Source organism: Phocoena phocoena, chromosome 18, assembly GCF_963924675.1.
Source record: "Phocoena phocoena chromosome 18, mPhoPho1.1, whole genome shotgun sequence".
In the NCBI taxonomy this organism is placed as follows: domain Eukaryota; kingdom Metazoa; phylum Chordata; class Mammalia; order Artiodactyla; family Phocoenidae; genus Phocoena; species Phocoena phocoena.
Window position 1 is genome coordinate 16,518,585 of NC_089236.1, and position 23,955 is coordinate 16,542,539.

At 45.6% G+C, this 23,955-nt stretch overlaps 1 protein-coding gene across 1 annotated transcript in view; it reads right to left on the minus strand.

The window, feature by feature from the left end:
- Positions 1-23,506, minus strand: part of FAM124A (family with sequence similarity 124 member A) — a 105,902-nt gene extending 82,396 nt beyond the window's left edge. The window contains exons 1-2 of the mRNA XM_065895918.1: positions 23,442-23,506; positions 15,139-15,170 (exon numbers count right to left, since the gene is read on the minus strand). Coding sequence (XP_065751990.1) covers positions 15,139-15,170; positions 23,442-23,506 — 97 coding nt within the window. The remainder of the gene's footprint in view (positions 1-15,138; positions 15,171-23,441) is intronic.
- Between the last annotated feature and the right edge of the window lie 449 nt (positions 23,507-23,955).

Consider the following 23,955-nt stretch of genomic DNA (forward strand, 5'->3'; position numbering starts at 1 on the left):
AAATAAACAGGCTCAAAGGGGCACAGAATGCAGCCCCACACCGTCACCATCATCGGGTGCTGGGGTTACGCATGCCCAGAGCAAACCTGCCCCCGTGGAGCTAGACAGGACGCCAAGTGTTTGAGGGGATGAAGAGAAAATGTGAATAATTAATTGACATGAAAAGCCTCTCCACCTCCCTGGAGGAGCAGAGACGCTGCGACTGTAGGATATGCCTTTATCATATCTATTACACGTCCTCTCAAAGGCCCTCAGAGAGCACCTGTTCGGCTAGGGCAGGACACAGACCCAAACCGTCCAGTGGGCGGATCTCCCCAGGGCTGGAGAGAGATCGGAGCTGTTCACAAAGCTTTCCAACTAGCTTATGCTTCCCAAGGGGACAAAGAAGATTCTTTCCCATGTGATCATTTACAATTAGATTTTCCTTGGATAATGTAAAACACAAACTGTAAGGAATGCACTGCACCAGTTCAGGCCTTCTATGAGGCAGAAAGTGTATTATTAACCTGAGGATTTGTTCCATTTTCCCCAGTATATCCCTTCTTTTTCATAAGTGTAACAGAAAATAACTTAGACAATAACAACCATGTATTCTGTTCTTATTATTTGTCAGACACTGTCCTAAAAGCTTTACTATATATATTATCTCATTTAATCTTTAAAACACCACCATGCTAAAGGCGTATTCTTTCTCCCCATCTTGCAGGTGAAATGTTAACTGACCCGCCAAAGGCCATTCGGCTGGAGAAGGACGGCGTGTCTGTGCGCCTCACCATGTGCTTTTTCTTGCCTCTTGAGTCCACCATCCTTAGAATCATCCTGCCCTGAACCTCGGCCTGCCTGGCTGGGCTCTGAAACTGTGGCTGGGCTCCATCAGGAAATGTGGGTGGGTGATTCTGCCGCAGACGGACTGACCGGTACACCTGGACAGTTTCTGGCAATCCCTGACCCACGCGGTACACCTGGACAGTTTCTGGCAATCCCTGACCCACGCGGTACACCTGGACAGTTTCTGGCAATCCCTGACCCACGCGGTACACCTGGACAGTTTCTGGCAATCCCTGACCCACGCGGTACACCTGGACAGTTTCTGGCAATCCCTGACCCACGCGGTACACCTGGACAGTTTCTGGCAATCCCTGACCCACGCGGTACACCTGGACAGTTTCTGGCAATCCCTGACCCACGCGGTACACCTGGACAGTTTCTGGCAATCCCTGACCCACGCGGTACACCTGGACAGTTTCTGGCAATCCCTGACCCACGTGGTATACCTGGAGAGTTTCTGGCAATCCCTGACCCACGTGGACATCCTCAGTCTGTTGGTGGACAGGGAGGGGACTGAGGTCCTTCTGCTTGTTGACAGATGTCCTTATGCTGGTCCTCCCACTTGGCTATCTCAATGCTGCCTCACTGCCAGTGGGACCTCTCACTGCCACTCTCTTGCCCGTACTGTCCCCTGCTGTCCAATGCCTGCCAGACTGCCCGCCTCCCAGACTGGCAAACTGATGTGTCCCCAAGACACTGACTTCCCAACAGCAGGTACGTCTCTAATTGAAGGTCCAGATCGCTCATTCCAAAGGGAATGCCTGGCCAAGTCTCAGGATATGACAAGCTCAGATACCCCTTTCCAGAATTTCTGGGCAATGACTGATGTCTCTTGTCATTTTATCCACCACTTATCACTGACAGTTTGCAATTCAGTGGCAATCACTTACTTAACCAAGGAATGTTTATTGAGCACCTACTACCTGCCAGGCACTGTAGGATACAGTGGTGACTAAAAGCGTCTGCCTTCATACAACTTATAATCTAGTGGTGGGAGATAGACAATAAAATATATAAGATGAAGTCAGGTACCTAAATGCAATAGACACTTCACTGAACAAACCCATGTTCAATGTGGGTACAACAAGGGGTTTCCAAGGCAGTAACCTTACAATCCCCTGAATAAACTGCCCTGGACCGTTCCAGCGCCATAAGAACCACAGGGCCCCAGACACACCCAGGAGGCCAAGAGTCTGAACAAGGGCACCTCTAGCTGCTGCAGGCTGTATGGTTTAGGCAATCTGGCCCTGGAGCTTAGCTTGAGTCCCTCTAACCTCAAATGCAGGAGGCTGAATAAACTCCTGATTTGCATTTCTAAAGCCCCACTCTACAGCACCCAACAGTTCAGGGGCTTGGATGTGCGGTCTGTCAACCGGACACATATGACCAAGTGGCGGAAAAACCACAGGAACAGTGGACCAGGTGTGTAAGAAAGACATGCCCAGGGCATAGGGCGATGCTGTGAAGAAAGATTAGGTCAGAAAGCAGGAGGGAAAGAAGCTCCAGAATGACAATGAATATAAAACCTGCTACATTAAAGTGGCACAGGGGGCCAACCTCCCCACATCAAGCTGCTTGGTCTTCCCAGAATGCCTGAAATAAAAGCTCCCAGAAAGGGGTTTCCAAATTCCTTCCTGGGAGAGTCTATTCATCCAGAATATAATGAATAACCTGCCTTCAGTTTTTTTGGTTTTTTTTTTTCACAGTTTTTTTTACAGCCAGTTCTTGGAACCTCTGAACTAATTAAAAAATTGAAGCAATCCCCTTTGTCCCTGACAACACTTAAAGTCTAAGACATTCTCAATTCTCAGTAATTTTATGATTTCGACAAGGCCTTTGGTTGGCCTGTAGCTTTGGGCTATGAAAGGGGCAAGGCTGGTCCCAGTGCCGGCCCCAGACTGCAGTCAAAATGAGACGCAGGGTTGGGAATAGTGGCAATCTGGTGGCAATGAGGTGACATGCAGAGTATTTAATATAGGGGATCCAAAATGCGTCCATAATATAGATAAAATGCATCTCCTCCTTCAGCCTGAATTCACAGAACTTTCCTGTAATTGAAGAATGGAATATAGGCTGAAGAGACTAAGCCAAACACTCTATTTTCCTTTGACGAGGAGAACACTATGGCATCTTTCTGATCCTTAGGCCCTCTCAAGATTTTGTAAGAAGTACGGCTTTGCTATCCCTGTAGTTATTTGACGGCTCTCTCAATTTTCATCACCTATTACAGAAACAATGTCAGGAATCTGGATGTGAGAGGCTTATTCTTGAACTCACTCTAAAACTATTAAGGGGGCTTCCCTGATGGTGCAGTGGTTGAGAGTCCGCCTGCCGATGCAGGGGACACGGGTTCGTGCCCCGGTCCAGGAGGATCCCACATGCCACGGAGCACCTGGGCCCGTGAGCCATGGCCGCTGAGCCTGTGCGTCTGGAGCCTGTGCTCCGCAACGGGAGAGGCCACAACAGTGAGAGGCCCGCGCACCGCAAAAAACAAAACGAAACAAAACAAAACAACTATTAAGAAAGAATTGATATAGAAAGTAAGGCAGATGCTTTAGACACCCTGCATGTTTCTCCACTTGGAAATGTGACATCAACTTGACTTTAAATGTATTTCTAAGCTTTGTTGTGGAACAAACCTGCAGATGGGAAGAGGAGGGGGAAGGAAAGGCCAGACACCAACCAGAGAGGAAATAACAAAGTCACTTTAAATCCTGACACTGCTTGACATTGATTCTGGAAGAGGCCCGGGAAGTTGATATGTAATTGGTCTGAGAAGGTTTAATTCAGCTAGAAACACTTAAATATATCTGACATAGTTATCTAAGTCCTGAGGACTATAATGACTTTGCAATTTTATGAGAAGGTAAGACAGGTCTGACGCACACCAGTCCCCAGTGCTTAACAATGTACTAGACCCCTTGTGTATAAAAAGTTATATGGTTCAGATGACTGAAGAGACTCTATTTGTGCCAATCTCTGCTGTATGGCAAAGTGACTCAGTTATACACATATAGACATTTTTAAAAATATTCTTTTCCATTATGGTTTATCCCAGGATACTGAATATAGTTCCCTGTGCTATACAGTAGGACCTTGTTGTTTATCCATCCTATATATAATAGTTTACATCTGCTAATCCCAAACTCCCAGCCCTTCCCTCCCCCACTCCCCTCCCCCTGGGCAACCACAAGTCTGATTTCTAGGTCTGTGAGTCTGTTTCTGTTTTGTAGATAGGGTCATTTGTGTCTTATTTTAGATTCCACATAAGTGATATTGTATGGTATTTGTCTTTCTCTTTCTGACTTACTTCATTTAGTATGATAATCTCTAGGTCCATCCATGTTGCTGCAAATGGCATTATTTCATTCTTTTTTACAGCTAAGTAGTATTCCACTGTATATACGTACCACATCTTCTTTGGCCTTTCCTCTGTCAATGGACATTTAGGATGCTTCCATGTTTTGGCTATTGTGAATAGTGCTGCTATGAACATAGGGGTGCATGTATCTTTTTGAATTACAGTTTTGGCTGGGTAAATGCCCAGGAGTGGGATTGCTGGATCATATGGTAATTCTGTTTTCAGTTTTCTGAGGAACCTCCACAGTTTTCCAAAGTGGATGTACGAATTTACATTCCCACCAACAGTGCAAGAGGGTTCCCTTTTCTCCACACCCTCTCCAGCATTTATTGTTTGTAGACTCTTTAATGACGGCCATTCTGACCGGTGTGAGGTGATACCTCATGGTAGTTTTTCATTTGCATTTCTCTAATGATTAGTGATGTTGAGCATCTTTCCATGTGTCTACTGGCCATTGTAAATCAACTATATTTCAACAAAAAATAAATTTAAAAAGAGAGAGACTCTAGTATTTTACACAGAATCCATTCTTCTACTCAGTAACTGCCATTCTTTCTAAACCACATTGTATCTTGCCATTGCCATCGGTGCCACAGTCACCCTGAGAGTGCCAGGACCTCAATGAAATTCTGTAGATTTGGAGATGAGGCAGCAGGGCTTGCAAACAACAGGGTTAGAATATTCACCTCGTTTTAAGAAGTAAGGTACATCTATCAAAGCCAAGCAGACAAAAGAGGAGGGTGTTAACCAAACCTATCCCAAGGCTTTGTTCATCAAGACTGCTCAGCCTTACACTAGAGCTAGCGGGACGAATCCTCACAACTACAGTAACTAAGATTTGTTTTATAAAGGGGTTTGTCTGGCAGGATGTTGAGAAATGAGATGAACCGTGATTAGCTTTACAAGTGTTCCAGGAAAAACCACTATGGACATGCTTATAAAACATATCACGGATGGGCATTGAAAAATCAGTGATAAAATGTGGCACTGCTTCTGCTCATGATCAAACCAGCAATGTGGGAAATGGAGGCTGTGGACTCTTTTTTTTTGGTCTAAAATTCAGTGAAATATTCAAATGCTTTGCTAACTTGAATAGGATACTGATGTAGCCCTGGGCCTTGTTTCCAAGTTTCCTCAGAAAAATAGGTACCTTACATCCCATTTGAAGAACAAGCTTCCTGGGCATGACTAGAAAATTAAAGATGGGGGAGGCATTTAGTCCACCCCTCATGTTACAGACGACTTGACCAAGTCGACCCGTTAGTCAACGGCAGGTCTAGAAGAGAACAAACATCTCCCAACTCCCAATTTGGGGCTCCCCCTAGCTCTGAAGTGCTTACTCCTGCTAATGGCCCCAAGGACTGCAAAGCAGGAGGAGACAGGGTCCCTTCCAGAGATCACAACCTAACTGAGAAAGCAAGATGCTCACACGTGAGAAATAGAAGAGAAACACAAAATGGGAGATGGTGGGTTCTGAATGACGTAGGGGATGAATTTCAGAGATAATAACCAAAGTTTCCCTCTCCCACAATTTTCTTATTGCTTGCAGCCCTCCACCTGCAGAGTCTGGGCTGTTCATTGCTTCAGGGCAGGTGGGGGCAGATGGACCCACCACCATTCATCAAGTTTCTGACTTTAGACTGTTTTCAGATCACAGCAGAGGAAACAGTCTGGAAGGGCAAGGCTCTTCTCTACTGCAAGGACTGAGGTTTCGGAGACAGAAGAGGCTTTCTGAGCTGAGAAAGGCTAAAAACCTAGGGCAGGGCGCTTACCCCGTGCATTGGACCGCAGAAGAATGTGTGATGCTGCAGGGGCGGCTTTTCCGCCTCAGCAGATGTCCGGTTTGGGCTTCTGGTGGGAGGAAGAAGACTGGAAGAGACCTGACCAAAGCCTGGATGCCAGAAGGTTTCTGAGGGTCATGTACTGAACTCCTGGGCTGAGCCCTGCAGGGGTGGGTGCTCCAGAGCAGAGCAGACCTGTACCTTCACTTGCCAGGGGGTGAGGGTGGTGGCTCAAGAGCTAAGTTCAGCTCGATTATAGAGAAATACAACAAACAGTTCCACTTTTACACCTGAGCAGGTGACTGTGAAAATTCATACTCACTGAAACAGGACGTTCTTATACAGTTCTCAAGAGACAGCAGAAAGTGTTGTAATCCAACTGATGGTGAGCCTCTAAACATGCCAGCTCACAGAAAGACCTCCAACTTCTGAGTCTAGATTGTCTGTGACCCACACATTTTAGCCTATGCTCAAGCCTGAGGCAATGAAATATTAAAGATGGACTCACAGAGGAAGTCCAGTTCTCCCCGCAATAGGCAAAGGAAAGACTTCTCACAACTATTCTTGTTACAAAGAAGGAAAGATAAGTCTTCCAGGCACTGGTTGCACAGCTCAGCATCAGTACCTTTTGGTACCAATCATAATGTCAGAAGATGTCAGGGTGAGATAAAAATAAAAGGGGAAGTGAGAGCAGATGGAATGTTCCTTCCCTTCCATAACCAGTGTGTTGTACAAAATTTAAAAGTTTAACAAACGAGGATGAAGGAGAGAAGGTTTACAAAGAAAGGAGGGAGGGCTGATGGGATCCTCTTCGCTTTCCTAGTCAATTCTGAATATTGTTAATGTTTAGTGGATATGACCTGGCTTTTTGCACAACCTTCCCTGAATACTTCCAACTTGTCTTCCCCTCAAGGGTTAATAGCAACAATACTGATGTTGAATAAAGATAGAAATTGTCTACTGGAAGCGAAATACTTTCCATGAAGCCTGTGCGGTGCACGGATGGTTTGGAGGCACTGTCATTGCTGCCTGAGGTTGGAGCGGGCATGTAATCAATACTATACTTTTAATGAGAGCCACAGAACAGACTTCAGCCTGTGGGTCTCCAAAAGCTGAGAGTCTCCCTGTTCACAATCTGCTCTTCAGAGCATTTTTGCCCATTGTTACTGTGTGTGTATCCATCCGTACAGTTTTAGTTTATAAAAATCCCAATTTTTATAAGACGCTGGCACTCTCATTCATGCCAATGGGAGAGTGAAATGGTACCTTTGGAGAACAACCTGGCAATAGGGATCATAAGCTTTAAAAAGTAAGTATGCTTTTTGGCAATTCCACTCATAGGAACTTATACTAAGGAAATAATGAAGGATATGCACAAAGATATAGTATAAAATGCTGATTATAATAGTGAAAAAGTGACTAGAACCTATAGGGCCAACAATAGGGCACTGGCGAATAAAGTATGGTGCAGAAAGAAATACAATGGAATCCTGTATAGATAGTCAAACTATTATAGAAGTAAGTTTACTGGTATATAAAGAACTTTACAATATGCTTAGTGAGAAAATTAGACTATAAAACTATCCAATATAATTTTTGGTAATAATATACACATATATAGGAATATAGATGCTCAGAAAGAAATCTATAAAGGCAGACACCAAATTACAACTTGTTCCTGGATGGCTGCATTCTGAGTTTTCTTCCTTTTGCTCATCTGTATTTTCTGATTCTTCTACAAGGACTATGTATTATTTGGATATAATTATTTTAAAACTGGGAAAAGCACCTGGCATGTCAGGAGAACGCGTAGTAGCAGCTACTCACTTTTGTTCCCTCTCGTGGGATAGGGGTCCTGACAGCCCTGGTACGACAGATGTCCCTGAAGTGTCCCTTCAGCCTCTCAGGGAAAATGTGATCATGAGAAGCCTGCCTCCATTTTTCTTTCATATCCTGGCTAGAAATTGACACCCTATATGTAATTGAAACCCCCGAATTAAAACTTAGCTTGGAAGCCAGAGGACTGCACAATCATTTTTTCAGAAATGGATGTTTGTGTAACAGAGCATCAGAGGAGTTGTCCATGTGGGATATTGTCCTCAGCCTTTGATTTCCTGATGAGTATCTTTGGTTATTGCTTTTTTCTTATCAACTGTCAACTAGTAATATTGTCTAGTTTTCCAGGTTCCCACTCAGAGGACTCTGAATATATAGAGCCCATACCATCGAATAACATTGTAAGCGCACCCACTCTTTCACCTCCAGCAGTTTCGTTCATCTCAGCTATCGTTTGCTAATTTCATGATCACGTAGATAAGGCTGCCACCTGCTTCTCAAAAAAGCCCCAAACAACAAATACCTCTAGCTTGCCGTATAAAGAACAAGTCCCATGTTTTAAAATAAACTACTCTTAGAGGAGGAACACAATTTTCTTTTAAGTTATCAATAAAATAACTTAAATATTAAGTGAATAATTTTATCTAGACATTATACAAATCCTAGAAGCTACAGATTATACCATTAAAAATTAGCCTCTGAAAGTAAGAAAGTTGGATAAATCACATCAATCATGGATGATTTAAGAGCAATCTTATTTACTGGGGAGATGGGCTAGATCAGTGCTCTGTTAAATTTCCGTACAAACAACTCACATGACTCAGGAAGTAAGGGGTGGGGCCTGGGATTCTGCATTTCTAACAATTTTCAGGGTGATGCTGTGGTCTGTGGACCACACTCTGAGTAGCAAGTTTTCCAGTTTGGTGATTTTATGTGCTCTGCCAGGCCAAGAATACCCTGTCTGGGCAGCTGACAAAATGTGGAAGGAGCAAATACCCCAACCTGCACCAGCTGGCCTTCTGTGGCTCTCAGCTTCTGCTAAGCCTCCACCTGAGTGGCTGCAAGATCCATACCTGCCAAAAACGACGCTTCCAGGACTGTGGCCTTTTTATTAGTGTTACCTACAAGCTACATGTTAAATGGCTCCAGCCCTAAGAGAAAGGTCCAGGAACATAAGAAGTGTTTCAAACATGAAGACACAGTTGTCCCAGAAAGCCTCAATGCCTGGGGGCATGAAAGAACCACAAGCACCAGGCCCTTCTCCATAGGCAGGAGAGCCAGTTCCTAACTGGAGTGAGGCCAGTGCATTCCCAGGAGGACGAGGAAGCCTTAAGGGCTCTTTCCCACATAGCTACGGGAGCTAGAGCTGTCAGTGGCCCAGACGCCCCATGCTGGGGAACGCGATAGGTACTTCTGAGTAAAAGCTTTAATCTCACAGCCACTTTGGAAGGCAGAGCCACAAAGCAGGACAGACCAGACAAGAAAATCAGATTGATCTGTCCCACGTGCACAACATCTTAATGGTTTCCAATTGGTCTCCTCAGTCATCGCCACACATCAGGAAGGACTGTGTCATCAGTGATACAATCGTCCAGCGCAAGGCCATTCACGGAGAGCCCGTCTAGGGCTGTGGAGTCATTCCAGCTGTGCGGCAGCCCACTCTGAACCTCCATGAGAACAGCTCTGCACATAAACATGACTGTTGGGACAGAATAGGGTCTCAACCAGAATGAAAATGAGAGTAGTTCCTGTTTGGGGTTCATTTGCTGGAAGTTGCCCACTCAAGACCTCCTGGCACACAAAACCCTGACTATCCTCCATTGAAAATATGTACGCGTGTTCCCGACGCATTGATTTGTGTTATGTCGACTGTTGGGTTTACAACAGTTATTAATACTAGTGACACTGCATATTAGTAAGTCGATCAAACAGTGTCACTAATATTAGTAAGCCCTTTGGAATCAGAGGAAGTAGAAAATCAGTGAAAGTAGCGATGGACGTGAACTGAGATACTTAAAATACATGGCAGGCTGGTCTCTGATGATTGTATTACCATCTATAACTAACTGTCTGAAAGGCGATATTCTAAATTAGAGAAAATCGGTGACTTTTCTTTTGGTGCTTTTACTGCAATAGGAGTGTGAAGCTGGGGATGGACTAGGTGGATGTTTTAGTCTTTTGGCAAACCTGTGCATATTGCCAACTCCATACTGATCACAAAATTAAGCCACTTCATCGGCTGAAATTGTTCTTCATAAGGATTAATGAATAGATTTGAGTTCTGCCTAGATCTTGTGGAATGAGATTCTGAAAGCTATGTGTTCTGAAAATCATAATGGAGAAAAGTATTGTACACAGAAGAAAAAAAATGAAAACTATGGCATTTACAAATGGATCATAGTGAAATTGGCTCGCACCACCTCTTCCAAGATACTGATCTTCCTTTTTAGGATGTATGTGATAAAAACTGGCTCTAAAATGAGCAAATTCTGTCCATAAGTTATCGTCTCCTCTAACAAAAACAGAAAGAAAATAACGAATATTTCATATCCCAAGTCTGAACTGAGCTCTTGGATACGGAGACACAGATCATATATGTTCAAGTGTCCCCCGTCACTGATGAGTTCGACAGCATGCAATCGTATCTCTTCAAGGTGTTGCTGCTTTGAAAGCTCCTTACATTGTCTGTTAATTAAATCACAATGGTCTTATCTTTCCCTGCACGCTGACGGGACCCACAGATGTGGCCAGAGACAAAATCAAAACGTATGATGCTTCGGTATCCTGAAACACCAAGGAAATGATGACACTACTGAGAAATGAAAGGGAAAAGACAGCATTTAGAAAGATGCACGCGTGAGAAAAGGCAACCTCAGGAAGGGACGGTATGTCATCCTGTCAGAGCAGCAAGGCAGACTTGACAAGCCCCATGGTGGCTCTAGACCAGCTACAGTGCCTTGCAATGAACTGAAACACCCCAATTTTCCTATTTAAAAAACACCTGCAATCCACCTGACCCTTTTTCCTGGACACCAGTGTGTGTCCAGAGGCCCCCGGCATCAGCTGGACCTCTGTAAGGCCGCCCTCAAGGGCAGGTCATAGACATGGCAGCCCCAGGAAAGCTGAGGGGACAGAAGTCCATGGGACCAATAGCCTGTAGAAGCTCGGGGCCAGCAGGGAGAGTGTAGGCAGGAAACAGGGAAGCTACCTGAGTCACTGGAAGGACAGAGCAGGAAGTCAGGGAAAGAAAGTTAGGGAAGAAATCGTAGGGCAGGAATCTGAGGCCTGGAGGAGGGAAGTGAAGACAGCTTCGGTGACTCCCGCCCACCCATGACGTGTGCCTTTTTTCTACAGCTTGCTACATGCTCCTGGGCTCAAATGAGGAGAACGCACTGCTCATGGCCATTTCTCCATAATTTCAGACACACAGAATTCCTCAGGGCATTGCCAAGAGCCCTCTGTATCATTTCAACTGAGTTTTTATCACGTGTGCTCTGAAAAGCCTGAAGGGGCACAAAACTGCAAGGCAGTCCTGCCGTCACTGGCAGGTGAAGAGTTGACGACTCTACTTGAGGTTCAAGAAGGAACAGTCTTAGGGCACAATTAGTAGGGCAACTAGAGAAGAGGCTCTTGGAGAAGAGTCTCAAACAGAGAGAACTAGTTAATTCTTTGACTGCCTCCTACCGGCATTACCCTGGGGCTAGAGACCCGCAAGAAGTGGTATACTGTCCTGAAAATATCATTTTTTCAGCTCCCAGCATCTTCTAGGAGGAATTCTCCAAGTATCATTACGATCTTTATTTGAAGGGAAATATTCAACCACACACGAGAATTTCATTAGCATTATGTAGCACAGTTGATGTTTTTTCCCCCAGCATAATTATTGTTTTTCTTTTATTCTGTTTATAAAATTCCCCCTTTCTTTTTAAATCGCTTAAGAATGCAAATTGTACACACTGGCTTGATGATCTTCTAACCAGGTTGCTGGAAAAAACAACCTAAAATTCTGAGAGTATAAATTAAATTCAGCTTCCTAAGAAAGTATTAGGCTTTACTGAGATCTCCTGAGTGCTAAGAGTGGGCTTAGTTTCGCAGAAAACACAAAGAAAGGGCCTTTCTGCCCATCAATCTAAAAACTACAAACGGACAAGTCGCAATTAGAAAAAATTCACCCACATAAAACCAAAACATCCATTAAAGAAGCCCCCCTCAGCCAGTCCCCTGAATTGAAAGTGACACTGGACACAGTCAACAGAAATGCGATTCTTTAACCCAAGAGGTCGAGGAGAAGCAGGAAGCCCAATGATCTCATGGCGCCCCCCTTCCACTTACTTGAGGGGAGGGGGGATAAAAAGCAGCAGCTGCCCCTCACCACAAGGTCTCTACCGCCACCGACTTATGGGCAGCTCACAATACAGAAGCTCAAATTGATTCTGAACAGCCCTCACTTGAGGGTTAATGCTATGGGCCACCAGAGAGAATGCCCATCCTCTGGACTCTTGCTCTGGGATCAAGGAGAAAGATACAGTGTCCTTGATTCTTCACTACTTTCCTCCCTCCCTTCTCCTCTCTTTTTAGAGGAGTTTCTAAGACAGTCACATCTGAGCATCCCAGAGCTCCTGGAGAGGTCCTTAGAGGTCATTCAGCCCAACTTCCTCATTCCAAAGAGGCGGAAACTGAGGCTCACAGAGTGTAAATGACTTGCCCGAGAGCATACACCTAATGTATGGTGGAACCAGGACTGGGGCCTAGGACACCTGAACCCCACACCACTGCTCTGGTACTTTGTCTTAGGGATGACCTTTCTTCTTCTGCCATCAGGGGCAGGCAGTGTGAAGAAGCAGTCCCTGCATTCCAAGAAGAAAACCGGCAACTAAATAGAGTGGTGTTCTTGCAGGAAGCTCTGCTGACAATCCCGGTAACGACAGAAACCAACTGTGGACAGACAGAGTCTCAGCCCAGCTCTCCCCAAGGAAGCACTCAGGCCTCTGTGAACTCAGGAACAGACAGGTAAAGGGGCATCAGGTGAATGTGTGGGAAGAGCCACTTGCACACACAGAAAAGCCCACTTCCTAAAAGTAAATGGTAACCAATGCTCAAATCCCAATCAGGAGTCAGGAATCATTCAGAAACAAGCCATTCAGTGGCGAGAGGCTGACAGATCGCAGGACAATGGCAATGAGGCACCAGAGCTGCTTCCAGGACCAAAATGTGGGAACTGGGACCGACTGGTCAGCCCTCTGGGCCCGTGGTCACACAGAAGGTGCTGGCACCAAGTTGGCTGTGACAGGGAGAGTGAGCCTGGAACTGCACCATTCAGGAGAAATAGCAAACTTCTACTCAGTCCTCTGAGTGATTATCTAGCTTGTGGGGAAATGCTATTTTTAACATCTACTTGGAAAATACTTTTTATTATTGCGGCACTGTTGAACCTATGTGTTAAAGGACAGATTTAAGACTCTAGATTTAATACTCTTTTTTCCTTTTCAGAAAGGGTCCACTCTGTTACCTTTAACTGAATGCATAAGGGGCCTTCTCCTGTGTATGGGTGCGGCCAGGATTGACGCTTCTGGCTGGAAGGAAAGGCAGTTCAGACAACATAGAGAGCAAAGACAGTCAGAGGCCCACCAGTATCCTCCCCTCCCCTCTTCTTCCTGCCCAGAACAAGGATGTGATGGCTGTGGCAGAGGCAGCCATTCTGTAACTTTGAGGCAACCCTGAGGATGGAGGCCAAAACCTGAGGACTGTGTGACACACCCACACTGCCTCCTCTGGACTTTTTTTTTTTTTCCCCATTAGAGGAAAACAAACCCTTACTTAAGTCATTTTTTTCTCTATTACTGGTAGTCAAATACATTTCCTAACTGAAATATGAAACGCATATACACCCTCACTCACCAAGAGGCCCCAACACTGAAGAATGAGGCAGGACTCGCCAAAAATTTAAAGAGAAAAGGAACAGCAATAAAAGGCTATCGATCCCAGTTGCACTAAGAGAAATTCCAACTCAGAGATCGCAATTAAAATAATGGAGAGGAAAACATCCCAAACCAAATTACCCATTTCGCTGACAAGAGAGGCGCTTTATTGTGACCCAGAGGACTGCTTTGGGAGCTACAAATTGAGCAAAGGACTTCGGGCAAGTATTTTATAAAAATCATTCTTAAAGAAATGTAGCCTCTGGGCAAAACTGAAAATGGCAGCAGAGAGAGAGAGAGAGAGAGAGAGAGAGAGAGAGAGAGAGCGAGTGAGCGAGAGCGAGCGCTTTCTCTGATTTTAGGAACGCAGAAGCTTCAGGGAGGAAATGCAAATCACTGGAGCATTATTCTCTAATTTATTACTAACGGTTCTTAATAACTAAGGGGCAATGCTGGGTCTCCACTTGGCTGAAATGATCAGAAATTGCTCGCTGCAGTTATACTAACTAAATATAATTTGACACTAAATAACCATCCCAGATATACAGCTTTCTGCACAGTCTCTCATTGCAAAGGAAAAACTAAGCCATAACATCAATAAACAGAATAATCCAATTAAGTGTCTTTCCATTTGGGAACTATTTAGAATTGAGAGCTTATCAGGATAGTGAGATAGGCCAAAACAATTCAGTGTTTACCGACTCAAAACATCAGGGCGTTTATTGTAAGAAAATTTTTTTGTTATTTTAAAGTAAGTGTTTAACCAGTCTGAATGGCTCTGTAGTGATCTTCATCACTGTAAATTGTTCCCAGATATAACGCCTAATTTCCCATAAATAGATTTACTTGTAATTTAATATTCAATACAAGCACCTTTTCCTATGCTCAGAGTACGTTTATAAACATACTTTTTTTTTTTTTTAACCATATATAATCATCATCTGTGGTATCTGCCTGCAGGTACAGAAATACACAGGAGGAAATCTGCCCAACAGAGGAACTGGGGCCCCCTCATGATCCAACGAATGTACTCTGAGCTGTGAGCCCAAGGACGGCAGGTATTGGATACATGTTTGTTGAATGAATGAGTTACCTCAGCTTTGTCAGAGAAGGTATTTTCCAAGCATGCGGGTTAATAAAGCCTGGGCTAGTTCCTCCAGGCTGAATTTTCACAGGGAAAGTAGTGGCACGTCTAGCCCTCAAATCAAGGTACAATCACATTCTCCAGGAACAGTCTCCACTTTTCTCCACTCCCCAGAGAATCCTGTATCACATCCTTTGGCCAGGATACCTTCAGAGATTCTTTCTATTAAAGCAAGGGTTACATGGATGGCCTTCTCTACATACAGAGATGGGACAGACCCCCAGGGGGGACTCTGAAGACAAAACTGAAGAACATTTAAGCCATACTTACTGCTGGTGGAGGACATGTGGCTGTAGTCAGACCTGAAACATAAAACCTTAGTATTAGTAGGATTAGACATTAGTTTTCTCTGTCCAAGTGATCTCTCCAAAGTTGAATTTTAAACAGTCAGTGGTAAGTAGCATTTAACTGATAAAGAAATGCCACAAATTAAAAACTCTCATGCTGCGGACTGTTTTGTGCAGAATCAAGTTATGTCTGGATTTGAAAGCACAACTTTAAAGGCATTCTAGAAATCCGGGGTCCTTCATATGGGCTCTGTGAGTCTCCCAGATGGGAGACCAGATGGGTCCCGAACCATCTAAATTTACCAGCAAATTTTTGAGTGGAAGCTTATTTTCCCGGAGAGAACGCTCAAAGTTTTCAGCAGACTCTCAAAGGGGTTCATGACTCCCACAAAAGGTTAAACCACTGCAAAAGGTTAAACCCTTGAAATGTCAGCACCACCCCTCAGGGAAATGTTTCTTTGCTGATGTAAGCAGAGGCCAGGTGGACCCTGGGGAGAAGGAACCCTGGCTGGGAGGGCTTCCACATTCAAGGCCTGGCTGACCATCAGGTAACACACAAGCACAGTGATGGTTGATTTCAGTTCCATCTAGGAAGAAATCCTGCTAGATATTAGAGTAACAGGATGTGGGCCGTGATCTGGAAAGGGAAAAGGCAGGGTTAGGGCCGGGGTGAAATAAGCCATCAGTTTGTATGCTGAAAAATCAGCCACTGGCATTCAGCCTCTGTGAGAATGCGAATGCAGCCAAGAACGTGTCTGCTTAATCTCTGCTAAGCTTCTGCTCCACTTGTGTGGCCCTTAAACCGTCCCTCTCTGGCAACGTACATGGTATAGAAGCGATTGGTTTTCTCCCCACAGTGTCCCCAAGTCATTCTTGGGAGGAAATTAAGCTCTCAGGCATGGAGGAGTTTATTCTACCAAGGTGGTAGTTAGGGGACATAGTTATGCAAATAAAGTGGTTAATTATGTTTAATTTTATAGATATACACTCCTTTTATTTACTTAGTCTCAGGCTGCCTTTCTTGAATCATCCAATTTTTACTCCATTGAGTTTCTTACCACATTAAAAGGATATATACAAAACTTTTTAAAAAAGTCATAAAAAGCATGCCTCTCACTAATTCAAACAACCTACATCTCCCACATAAAATCATGCACTGACTTATTGCTAGAGGAACAAAATGGAAGAAAAACAGCACGTGATTTTCTCTTTTCAAATGAAATACTTTAGTTGTCACAGAGTCACTGAATTTCAAAACCGGAAAGAATAACAACTACTAACATTTGCATATCCCTTTATATACTAAAAACTGCATCCACTGAGATCTCATCCAACTTTTTATATCACTGATTAGGAAACTAAAGTGATAGTATCTGTAAGGAGACCAGGAGGTGAGGCTTGAACTAGGCAGGTAGAGCGGTGGTAAGGAAGGAGTTAGAAGGGAGAAGGGATTGGATAGAGCCCGCAGACATGCTGGCTAAGGGAAAAGGGAGAGGAGATGGAGGGAGAGAAAATGAGAGAGGAGAGTCAGGGACCAAGCACATTCTGAAATGCAGGATTTGTAACCCCAGTGTTGGTGCGTTAAATTCTTTCTGGAACCAGGCAGGACATAAATAAACTTTCGGACAATACTTAGAAATGTAACTGTACATATATGCAATGAAAACTCAACCAACATCCACCGTGGGAGATGCAACAGCAAAACAATTCCATTACAATATGATCATCTTAAGATGGCCAGGCTTCAAAGAAATTGCATGACAATTCCAATAAAACCTTCAGTAAGAATGTGCAATCGTATTTATTTTATTTTTAAAATTCTGTCAGTATTTTCAGCTAGGATCTTCCAAATACTCTTGAAGCATATGGGTTTCGCATATGCATACATTTTAAAGATCTGCATACAGATGGATACCTATGTAGAATGAAATTTACATTCGAAACATATTCCAAGAATCTTAAAGTGCAACGGGGGTATTTTAGGGCAGGTGCTAGCATAACGGATGCCCCTGCCATGAATCTCTCCATATTTCTCATGATGAAAGGCGCCACCCAGGTCAGGCCTGCCAAACGGTCGGTCTTCTGTCACTCTCGCCCTGCTCCAATTCCTTCCTCATGCAGCAGCCAATCTTTGCAAGACACAAATCTGATCATGTCCCTCTCTGGATGAAGTTCAAGCTCGATAGTGCACAACAATGCACCCCTCTTTCTATGACTGATGGCCTCTGCCCAGCTCCGTAGTCTCATCCATCACCCCAACTTCCACCCCTGTCCACCATCAAAACAGAAATCAAACAGAAAGAAAAGTCACCTAAAACTTCACATTACTCTCCAGCCTCTGGTCCTGGTGACGTAATTTGTACTCAGTTGCCATAACGATGGAGATACAATTTTAAACTGCTCTTTTCACTAAACTCCATCATAAAATGCTGCTACATGGTTTCTGTAACTATAATTTTAGATAAGGTGATGTACTATAATTTAGTCAACCATTTCCCTTTTGTTGGCTATATGATTGTTCCCGATTGTTCACTTTTGCAAAGCACAGGGTGATGAGAAATTTATAAATACAGCTTGATATTTAATTTCCTTGAAAAAATTATCATGATGGGGAATGGGGGCTGAGTCAAGGTATGAAGACTTTTATAGTTCTTAAAATACATTCCAAATAACCCCAAAAGGTTATTTACTAGAAATAGGGCTGGTGAAAGACAAGCTGTAAAGCTTGAAAAAACTGTATGCATAAATAGGTTCAAACAATCTCAGATACTGAGTATGGTTCTCTGGAGGGATGTGTACTCCCAGCTTTTCTAGGTAGGAGGAAGCAAGCTGTAGGGTACCTGTCTTGGGAATTTTGTTTATTGGTCTCACATCCTAAGAATTTATCCAGCTGGCTCTGAATAAGACATTCAGCTTTGCCAGAATGAAGCGTGCAAGGTGGATCCACAAATTTTAGGATGAAAAATTTGTGGACACATGATACAGATGAGCAGAATAATACAAGGATTATATATATTCACATGCCTGACACATATAGTAAAAGCATTTTCAAACATTACATTTATTTAGTATCTGTGCCAATAATGAACAGAAAGTAGGATGTGGTCCCTCGACTGTACTTCAATTATACGTATAGGGGTTAAATATAAAGGGGTCTGCCCTCAAGATAGTTTACCACCATCAGCAGCCTACTTGCCAATTTTCATATTTATAGAAAATGGATACCTTCCTAAATTCTCTTTTCCAGGGAAATCCTGGGATAAGAACTGACCTTGGCATTTCAGTAAAACACCAGCTCACTGCACCACGGACCTCATCTGTTAACTCCCAGTCCATTGAATTAGACGCCATGGTAATTTAGAGCTATCTAGCTCCACCTTGAACACAAAGACAACAGAGTACCTAATAGATCATCTTGTCTTCTATGCAACATTTCCCAGAATCTAAAATTCTTTAAGCCTGTCCCCTTTAAAAATGGATTCTACCTATTCCTTTCCATCCACCTGTTTATAAACTCTAGACCTGTGAATTGTTTATCACTGAAATCACAGTGACGCATCAGTTGGAGTTCACCCAAAGATAAAGAGCATGGTGTGACCCTATGTTTTCAGAAGCTCAGTGACAGCTGCCACAGACGTGGAGTTCCATTAATGCCAGGTCAAACTTCTGAATGAAAATAATCCATCGGCTATGGTTATATTTGAAAGACTGGCTTAGAGGCCAAATCTGGGAGACAGCACTAATGCAACACCCATTGGAAAACATTCATCTTAGCCTTTTGTTTGGGTTTACAAAACACTGCCTGTCCCTCTGTTAAGAGACTCTGTCTCTAAAGACAGTTGACCATGGTCAGTAGCCAACTTGCCAGTTTTTTCTAACAGCAAGTACACGGAAGCACAAGGCTTGTTTTCAAGTGGATCTGGAAAGTGGGAGTTTCAAAATGACATCAACCGCCACAGAAGAATGCTAGTTTGCTTTCAGTCTTAGCCTGTATTGCTGCGGGCATCAGACAGCAAAGGTAGCATTTCGAGCAAAAGAAAATGTCTGAGCAGAAAACAAGAATTAATTCCAGACCAAACAGCTCTTTGAAAGGCAACTTCACTAGGCAGGAGGTGTTCTGGAGACTCAAGCTGCAATCTAGGCCACTAACTAGTCACGCACCCTCTGAAACCTCCATTTCCTCATCTTCAAAATAAAAATAATGACCAGATTGAGGCATGTGCCGTACTCTTTCAGATGTTCTGAACAGTAAACAAGTTGCTTAAGGCATTTAAAAGCATCAGAGCCTCTACTGTGATGCGTAACAAAGAACATATGGTCTTGAGTGCACCTGGAGATGTACATTTTTATTTATATAAAACTCTAAGTTTACCATTTGGAGTGTTTCATAAGAAATAATAATGTACTGAGGGTTTACTTATGCCAGGCACTGTTCTCTGGGCTTTAAGTGTATAGACCCATTTAATCCTCACAACTACCCTATGAGGTGAGTACTAGTACTATCGTCATCCCCATCTTACAAAGGAGAAAGCTGAGGGCAGGGAGAGGGTAAGTAACTGGCTCAAGGTTCCACAATTCCTAGGTGGAGGAGCCAGAATTTGAACCCCAGCAGGCTGGCTCTGTGGACTGTAACTTTCAAAGGGATCAGCACAGTCTGTCTACTGGCAGCGGAATCCACGAAGGTTCTTGGAAGCACTTCCGATATGCTGCTGAAAGGATCAGTCAGCAGCTCAAGCAACAGCCGCACATCTCCCTTGCTCCTATGTTCTGTTCACCCCAGCCTAGCAACGGTCCCTCTCCCCCAAACCCTGAGGATCTCAACTACCCACTGTCTCTCTCCGCCTGCCCCCAGGTGGGTGAACACTGCTGCAGGAAAATCAATGGCAAGGTAGACTAGTACCTTCATATGTAATCACTAATCTTGACTGGGGTCTCACTCACCATCGCCCGGAACAACAGTGTCAAGTCTCCATTCTCCTGGGGGACGGGGGGCTGCATTTGCACTGAACGGAAACCCATCTTCCCTTCTCTCCCACTGGGTGCAACAGGGATGTCCCTCCTCTTTCCAAAGCCAATCTGTCCACGTGACCTGAAGTCCACCTACCTGCACATTTTCAGAAAGCTGACATTACAGATATCCGTTTTTCTCCTGCGTAGTTATCATTCCCCATTTACAGAATCCCTTCTATGAGCATTTATTGCCCAATTCATGCCTACGTTTAAGAAATCCTTCCCTCATCCCACTCTCCCCTCCAGCTACTGTCGCTTCTCACCCCTCCCTTTCCCAGACAAAGGGCTCCAGCCACCTCCTCCTCCACTACTCCTCGGCCTTTTCATCATCTCCCTTTAAAAAGAAGGGAGATGACTTCCTCATCCTGATTTGTTTCTCAACAGCACAGCTGATCTGTTTCCTTTCTTCCCTTGGCTTCTAGGATATCACCTTCTTCCTTTTTTCATTTCATGCCTAATCTTTCTCAGCCTCCTTTATCAGCTCACCCTCCTTTACCTGACATTTAAATGCTGTCGTTTTTCAAGGCTGGTCTTAAATAGTACCTGCTTCCCAGAGTTGTTGAAGGATTAAATGAATTAATGAAACATGTAAGTCTTAGAATGGTACCTGGCACATAGTGAACGCCAGGCTCGTGTCTGCTATGAACTTTAGTTGATCGAATCCACTCCTAGGGCTTCAACTGCCATTTTGAGGCTGACGGTTCCCAACTGCAGTCCTCCTGTCTGACCTCCTCTCTAGGTAGATTACTCGACTGCTGACTCATCATCTTTACTTGGATGTCTCCCAATACTTCAAACGCAACATGACGAAAATGAAACTTACACCCTGCCCAAACGTGGTTTGGGGGGGATCACAGGCTACTCTGAGACTCTGATGAAAAACAGTATCTTAGAAAACTTCACAAAGCCCATCATTCTGTATGCAACTTAAAGAAATTCATGCACCCCAAATTAAGGCTCCCTGTCTGAGTGGATGTGTCACTTGAGCTGACTCTTGAAAGAAGAGTAGAGTTTCACCTGGCAGACAGGCGTGCCAGGTGGAGAAGGGCCTAGGGGCAAAGAGGGCGGCTTGACACAGGTGAGGAATTGGAAAAAACCCAGCTGATGTGGTTATATGCAGGGTGCAGGGACGAGCCTGCCAAGTGACAAGGCCAGAGAGAGAGAGGGGTGGGGACCCCATGAACACTGGGGCTTGTAGGCCATGCTAAACCCTTCGTGCTTTATAGATGACAGAACCACTAAAAGTTTGCAAGGCAGAGAGACACGATCCGATTTGCGTTTTTAAAAATAATGATAACACACACGTACTGAGCAAGCTTTCTTCATGCTTTCTACACAATCTCGACAGGTAGCTGTATGGAAGCTGGAGAGGGTAGGAGGCAGCAAAGCTCTGGAAAAGCAGGGAAACTGTGAACGGTTTTTTAATACGTAATCTCAGCTTTAAGGGATATATGAATATGCAGCAAATACAAGACTGAGAGGCATTCACTGAAACTATCTCATTTAAATGCATGCCACTTGACCTGTAGCTTAAGAATGCTACTGAGGCAATAAGAATCCTTCAAACAATTCTGTCCTGTTAACTTACACACTTATGACAGAGACAGAGAGGCGTCAGCGTGCCCAGCACGCCCCTCCCAGGAGCCCTGACAGCTGTCATGCTGTTTGTTGGGATCCTGGGGTGATGACACTCCTGGGTCAGGGCTTTCTCTCCATTTCTCCCAGAGAGCCCTGCCATAAAAGATCTGTTTCAGGTGAGCTCTGCACATTGAAAACCAATGGGCCAGCCGGTGCTTTATTTAACCCAGCTGAAAACGACCCGATTACTTTTGTTTTGTTTCTTCTACTCATGCTCAGCTAACTGGGGCGGGGGTAGGCGGGGGAAGCCAAGGATCTTCAGTTAAAGTTGATAAATGCCCCACATACAAAGCGTGGGAGAAAGCACAGGAGTTCAGTATTTGGAATCAGGTTACAACACTGCAGTGTAACAGGGTTCTGTAGCGAACCATCAATGATCACAAGTGCGGATAACAGGGAAAGCCCATTGCAGGGTAAATGTTTGGGGGCCGTAAACTCCTGGATTTCGGCTCCAGTGGATAGAGGGCAGTGGGCAGGCGGGGTGGGGGGTGCTGCCTAGGGAGCCTTTCTCTGGATTAGGTGTGACCCTAGGTCCATTCTGGGCCTGGACTCTCTTCCTGTCCTCACAGGGTTGCCAAATCCTTAGATCTATGTCTAAATCTCCCCAGCTTTCTTGGAATGAGGCTTTCTGTGTTCTGGGCAGCTCCAGCCCTCCCCCTGGGTTACTGCAGATAGGCAAAGACACCCTTTCCTTCTGGGTCGGTACCCGCATCCTGGATGTAGCGCTGACTCTGCACCGGGAAGTCCTCTAGAGACAGGGGCTGGGCGGAAGCCTTTACAATGACGTTCGTCTCCTAAAAGACATTCAGTCTTTTGTCCCACTCAGGAAAACAGTGTTGTTCGGAGAGGGTTAATTAGTCTCCAAAGGTTTGGACTAATTGTTTGAGTCCGCCGAAGAGAAGAGGACATTTTTAAAAATAACCAAGGCTAGATCATAGCACCATCTTCATCGCACCTGTGCCCAAGGCAAGCGGCTCCAGCTGGGACAGGTGCGCTCAGAAGTGAGGAAGTTCGGCGGGGCAGTGGAGGAGCTGGGGAGGGCGTCTTGGCAAGCACAATGAAGGCATAAAATGAAAAACGCCATCCTCTTAGAAGACTTCTGAAAGACTTTTAGGTCTCACGTGTCCTACCCGCTTTACCTTTCCTCCCCACCCCCAGACCCCCATCCTGGACCCCAGGGGGGTCCGGAGCAACAATAAGAAAGTCCTCGCGGAAGGTGGAAACCAGTGCAAGAGCATCCCTTGTCTCTCTAACGGTGATACCGGGGGACACTGCATTTGCCCGGCACTCCGCGTCAGCTCAGTGATGACGGAGGGCAAGAGGGTCTGGGGTGGTGTGGGCTGCGTGGGGTTACTCTGAACCTTGAGTCCTTCCACTTTTCTGCCCTCCAGGGTGGGGCCCGCCCTGACCGGGGCAGCCACGGACCCCGCCGCTCTGCCCTCAGGGCCGGCCCAGCAGAGAGCGGGCTCGCCACAGCCCCTCCGGTTTCCCCAGGGGACCCGGCAGGAGAAACAGTCCCCGCAGCCGCGTCCCGCCGAAGCGACTCCGGCGCGGGGTCCAGGAAGGTCCCGGGCCGGGAGGAGCCGCCGCGCAACTCGGAGAGTGGCCCCCGCCCACTGCCCGGCCCGCGCCGCTCACCCTCCGGTCTCTGCGCCCGAGTCCACGCAGTCATCCTCTTCGCCGCTACCCGCCTTGGGGTCCATGGCGCGTTCCCCGCCGCGCTCCGCTCGCCGGCGCCGGCGTGACCCGGGACGCGCTCCCTCCGGGCCGCCCAGCGCAGCCCGGACCAGCCCGAGCTGGCTGGGCTCCCTCTGAGCGTCTCACGGCCCGGGATTCGGCAAACAACTCAGGAGCCACCCCGCGCCGCGCCCTCTCCTGGCCGCGCCCAGCCAGGCCCCCTGGGCTGCTCCCGCCCCGCCCCTCGCCGCCCGGCCGTGCAAGCGTGTGCGCGCGCAAGAGGGTGAGTGCACGGAGCGCGTGTGCGCGCGGGGGTGTGCACGTGAGCCAGGGTATGTGCGTACGCAAGAGGGCGTGTGCATGCGGTGTGAGCGCGCGCGGGGGGATGTGTGCAGAATATGTGCGCGCGCAAGAAAGTGTGTGCATGTGCGCAAGGGTAGGTGCGCGCGCAAGAGGGTGTGTGCTCCGGCTGTGA